Source organism: Nicotiana attenuata, chromosome 3 (genome assembly GCF_001879085.1).
Source record: "Nicotiana attenuata strain UT chromosome 3, NIATTr2, whole genome shotgun sequence".
Classification (NCBI taxonomy): domain Eukaryota; kingdom Viridiplantae; phylum Streptophyta; class Magnoliopsida; order Solanales; family Solanaceae; genus Nicotiana; species Nicotiana attenuata.
In genome coordinates, this window is record NC_031991.1 from 924,381 (window position 1) to 930,202 (window position 5,822).

Below are 5,822 nucleotides of genomic sequence, written 5' to 3' on the forward strand. Positions count from 1 at the left end.
TGTATTCATGTCCCATGTATCCAGAAGCCTTTTGGTTCTTCTTCTTAGTTGCAAAATACCATTGTAGGTTGTACTTAGGGTTTCTTTTTCTTCTTCTTAGTTGCAAAATGAGTTTGTTAGATTTGTTATTATTTTGACAATTTGATGATTGAGGTTCATTCTTTATGATATCTGAAAGTTATGTTTTAAATCTGAGCTTATTTATAGTAGATGTGAGCATTGAATCGTGCGTTGGATTCTTTAAAATTCGAAGAACAAGTTTATGTTTTAGAACTTGAGATTCAAAATCCAAAGTTGCATTGAAGACATTGAACTACTTAAAATTTGAATTTAGTTGCATTTGGAAGATAGAAGAACTTAAGATTTAATTTTTGAAGTTGCATCGAAGAGATTGAAGATTAGAATTTCTGATGTTGCATTTGAAAGCTAGAGAACTTAAGATTTGATTTATGAAATTGCATTGAAGAGATAGAACTACTTCAGATTTCCATGGATAAGTTTTATAAATTATTCTACAATGCGGGTATAACTTCAATGGCGACCCCAAAAGTGAATACTTGTGCAAATGCCCCTCAAGAAAACGTCAAACGATGAAAATAAGGGAGAAATTCAAAAATAGTCAGATTTACAAGTGGTCGTTCAAAAATAGCCCAGTTTCAAAAGTAAACGAAATTTAGCCACTTTCATGTAAAGATAAATCTGAGCGAAAACACTGTTCAAAACCCGGAAAATACGCCAGTATATTATGCTGGAGTTCCAACATAAGTATACTTGAACTCCAGCATATTATACTGGAGTTCCAGGATAAGTATGCTGGAACTCCAGCATAATATGATGGAATTCCAGCATAAGTACACTAGAACTCCAGCATAATATACTGGAGTTCCAGCAAAGTATACCGGTCCAGTATAATATGCTGGAAGTTCATACACAAGTGCTCGAATCTCCAGTATATTATGCTTGGAACTTTTCGTGTGTTGGAGTTCCAGCATAATATGCTGGAAGTTCATACACAGGTGCACCGAACTCCAGTATATTATGCTGGACCGGTCTCTGTTGCAGCAAAATACTGGCTATTTTTCATTGACTTGGTAAACGCTGGCTATTTTTGAATGACCAATACGAAAACTGACTAGACCGTGCTATTTTTACTGAAAATAATCTTGCTGATAATACTCCAAGCCCAAACCAATGTGTCACAAGCCATTTAATGGGCTCTCTGTAATGGGCTAATCGGTTCTTTACATTAATCTTTACAAAAGAAATACACAATGGAAAGTTGTTAGAACTCTCTCTAAGAATATACTCAAATTTCTTAGCCCCTAGATGATGTCATATATAGATTTCCAAAGCTTAACCACAAATGATTGGAAAAGATTTCCATGGAGGAGGATAAGTGGGACCCTCTTAACAGAAATTTTTTTCCAGCCTTACACTTCTCACCCCCTACCCACAAGTAAATAACAATAGGCCCCAAAAAACAAATCTTTGGAATAAACATGGAACTTTAAGTGAAAAATTCAGCGATCACAAGTAAAAGAAATTCCAAGAAAATCACAATGGCAGCATCATCAGCAACAGCAACAACTTCATTTTTATGTGCTTTAGACAAAAAGACTCCATTTTTATGTACTCTAGACAAAAAAGGTACTCCATTTTTATGCCCAAAAGGCAGCAGCACAAAGAGAAGGTCATTTAATGGAGGAGTGAAGTGCATGGCAATAGAAACAGCAGCAGGAGCCACAAAGACAAGGAAAAGAAGTGGCTATGAGTTGCAAACTTTAACAAGCTGGCTATTAAGACAAGAACAAGCTGGGACTATTGATGCTGAACTTACCATAGTGATTTCAAGCATTTCTATGGCTTGTAAGCAGATTGCTTCTTTGGTTCAGAGATCTGGCATTTCTAACCTTACTGGAGTTCAAGGTGCTGTCAATATTCAAGGAGAAGACCAGAAGAAACTTGATGTTGTCTCTAACGAGGTTTGTTTGTTACAACTTCTTCCTATAGCTCAATAGAAACATACTAGTACTTTGTCCTTTCACTGTTATGTCACTTAAAAAATAACTATCGATAACCGTCTATGAAAAGTAAAATTAGTATCCTGGAAAATAAATAAGACAGCCTACCTGTTACGATTCGTTAAGATATCTTCATGGTGTAAGACTTCTTCATATTGTCAAATTTATCTCATAATAAGACCGGTTGATATTAGAACTATATCAAAGATATTGCTTTATTAAGTTACCCCGCCTTCTATGTTTTCTCCTTCATATTACCCTAGAAGTATGAAATAGAATCATCTCTTTCATGAGGAATTGGAAATTAGAACTTTCAAATGATGAGAATCATGTGTCTAAGCCATGGAATCAGCCGCAGATGCTTGCATCAGAGTAGGCTGCCTACACCATAGCCTCCTTGGGGTGAGGCCCTTCCCCCAACCCTGGATGCTTCGTGCACCGGGCTGCCCTTTTTATTTTTGTAATGCATATGGCTTGATTTCACTCAGTAAAATTACCAAACTATTGTGATACTAAAGTAATTAAACTTTAAACAGTATAATAGAAAAGTCACTAAACTTTACCCACAATAACGGAAAAGTCACTCAACTATTTTTGTACACCATTTAAGTAACTAAATGTTACTCACTATAGTAGTAAAGTCACTAAATATTATGTTTGACGGATTGAACAGGTATTCTCGAATTGTCTAAGGTCAAGTGGAAGGACTGGGATTATAGCATCGGAGGAAGAGGATGTACCAGTGGCAGTGGAAGAGAGTTACTCAGGCAACTACATTGTGGTGTTTGACCCTCTTGATGGATCATCAAACATTGATGCTGCTGTTTCTACTGGTTCTATTTTTGGAATATACAGCCCAAATGATGAGTGCCTCGCGGATCATGGAGATGATTCCACGGTAATCACCAAACTAAATATTGTTCTTTTGCCTCCTAAAGACAACTCTAAATAGCTAATGAAGCCAAGCATGTTTTGATTTTGTGACAATGTGGTAACCTTACACATAGTGCACTGAGAAGTAGGACCATTTACTTGCTAAGGTTGGCATAAGCCAAAATCGATCCATTATATGTAAATAGTTAACCACCGATTCACCAAATATCTGTCCAATATTGCAGCTTGACAATGTTGAACAGAGGTGCATTGTGAATGTATGCCAACCAGGGAGCAACCTTCTTGCAGCAGGCTATTGCATGTACTCAAGCTCTGTGATTTTTGTGATCACCTTGGGAAACGGAGTCTTTGCCTTCAACTTGGATCCGATGTATGGAGAATTCGTTCTGACCCAAGAAAACATCCAAATACCAAAGTCTGGAAAGATCTATTCGTTCAACGAAGGAAACTACCAGCTCTGGGATGACAAGTTGAAGAAATACATCGATGACTTGAAGGACCCTGGCCCTAGCGGCAAGCCATACTCTGCTAGGTACATCGGTAGTTTGGTTGGTGACTTCCATAGAACTCTTCTATATGGTGGCATTTATGGCTACCCGAGAGACAAAAAGAGTAAGAACGGAAAGTTGAGGCTTTTGTATGAGTGTGCCCCTATGAGCTTCCTTGTGGAACAAGCTGGTGGCAAAGGATCCGATGGCCACCAAAGAGTTCTTGATATCCAACCAACAGAGGTGAGAATCAAATTACTGCTACATCTGTGACCAATAAGAGAATATGTCAGTCAGTTAATTTGGTGTTTCTTTTGTTTCTAACTTTGCAGATACACCAGCGAGTCCCATTGTACATTGGAAGCACAGAAGAAGTTGAAAAGTTGGAGAAGTACTTATCTTAATTCGAAAAATCAAGGTGAAAGTGGAAATCGAGTTTGTCTTGATGTGACCACTTTCAGATCATTTTGTAAGCAAGACAAGACTGTGAAGCTGTAATACTATAAAGAAATTCTTTTCACAAGTCTAGGATGGTACCAATGAGTAAAATTATTATAGGTTCTTGAAAAGCTTTGCGGTGATTCAATTTATAAAACAATGTAAAGGTTTTTCCTTGCCTTAAATGTGTCATCCTCTTTCTTAAAGTAGTTGTTCTCTTTTTGTTATTTCTGTTGGGGAATAAAAGGATAGAGTAACCAACACAGAACTCGCGAAGGGCACTAACCTCATGCTATAAAACAGTGTAAATTGAAACACTAACAAAAAAAGGGGAAAATCTTGAGGAGCTGAAACCTAGTAGTGGCAGTAACTAAGTATGCTGAGCTTTGTTTTTGCATGCATGGAATATTGAAGCAGGCATTTTTAACAACTAAAACCATGACAATGTCCATCTTACTTCCGACAGTTATCCACTTTCTGATGGGGCTTTTGATCGTCCTAAGTTGCCCTCGAGTCAAAAAAGGATTCATGATTAATTTGTAGACAACAATTTGATCCTTTGCAGTTACTGCCTCATCTCTTTCGATTCTCTCAACACATCGTATTGCTATACCCCATTGATAGATCTACTACATCAACATTGCTATGAGCCCTTAACCACTGGTTCCATTTTCAGTATCTATGTACCAAACGAGCACTGCCTTTAAAACACTGCTGATAAATTTCACATTATTCTCACATAAATTTAGACAGGAAAAGCAAAACCACCCGCAAAATTTAGAAAGGCATACTTGTTAAGAGTAACGATTATCAGATTAACCAAGCCAAAGACAAGTGCTTAGTGAGCATGTTATTTGTGGCTTGAATTATTTCCTTGTATTTTTAGGAAATCCATAGTCCCTATACCTAATAGATTTGGGAAAAGAAAACCTATAGTCCTTGTCAAATTGGGAAACCTTTCTCATATATGTTTGGGACCTTTTGGGATCTATATATAAGGGTGGTAGTTGGGGATTCTATAGATTGTATTGTGCTTTTCTTCTCATTCATAGTGGAAAACTCTCTCTGCTTTTGCCCCGAGGATTAGGCTTAGCCGAACCTCGTTAAATCCTTGTGTTGATTTTTCTTCTCTATTTGCTTTGTGTGTGATTGTGTGCTAGTTAACCCACGATATTCCGCAACAATTGGTATCAAAGCAAGGTTCGGGTTTCTCCATATAATCTAGGGTTAAGATGTGTTCATCATCTTCAACAAAGTACGCAGTAGAGAAATTTGACGGAGGTTCTAGTTTCAGTCTATGGAAGATTAGGATGAAATCGTCCCTGGTGTTACAAGGATTATGGAAAGCAATTGATGAGGATTTTCCTGAAGATATGAAAGAGACAAAGAAGGAAGACCTGAAGGAGAGGGCTTTGAGTGCGATCTTCATGAGCGTTACAGATAGCGTTCTTCGCGAAATTGCTGAAGAAACTTCTGCAGAACGGCATGGAAGAAGCTGGAAGATCTGTATTCTAAGAAATCGCTGACAAATCGCCTCTACCTGAAAAAGAGGTTATACAATCTCCGTATGAACGAAGGTACACCAGTTAAAACTCACCTTAATGAGTTTAATTCAATTATAATGGACCTGAAGAATGTGGATATCAAAATTGAGAGTGAGGATCAGGCCTTGATTGTGTTATCCTTTACCACAGTCTTATGATACTTTTACCGATACACTGCTATATGGGAAAGACAGCATTTCACTAGAAGATGTTAGTAATGCACTAAAATCTAAAGAGTTGAAAAAGAGCTTTCCAGACAGCAGAATTGAGGGCGAGGGTCTTGTGATTAGAGGAAGAACACAACAAAAGGACTTTAACAGGAAAAAGTCAACCGCAAGATCAAAGTCTAGAGCAAGGAAGCAACACTGTTATGAGTGCGGGGAGCAAGGTCACTACAAGAGAGATTGTCCTAAGTTGAAGGAGAAAAGAGGGAAGCA

The 5,822-nt window shown here is 37.7% G+C and overlaps 1 protein-coding gene across 1 annotated transcript; it reads left to right on the top strand.

Moving 5' to 3' along the window:
- Positions 1,305-4,047, top strand: LOC109223181 (fructose-1,6-bisphosphatase, chloroplastic-like). Its single transcript, XM_019387391.1, has 4 exons — positions 1,305-1,982; positions 2,695-2,919; positions 3,140-3,646; positions 3,736-4,047. The coding sequence occupies exons 1-4, from the start codon at positions 1,560-1,562 to the stop codon at positions 3,805-3,807; spliced, it is 1,227 nt and encodes a 408-aa protein (XP_019242936.1). The 5' UTR covers positions 1,305-1,559; the 3' UTR covers positions 3,808-4,047.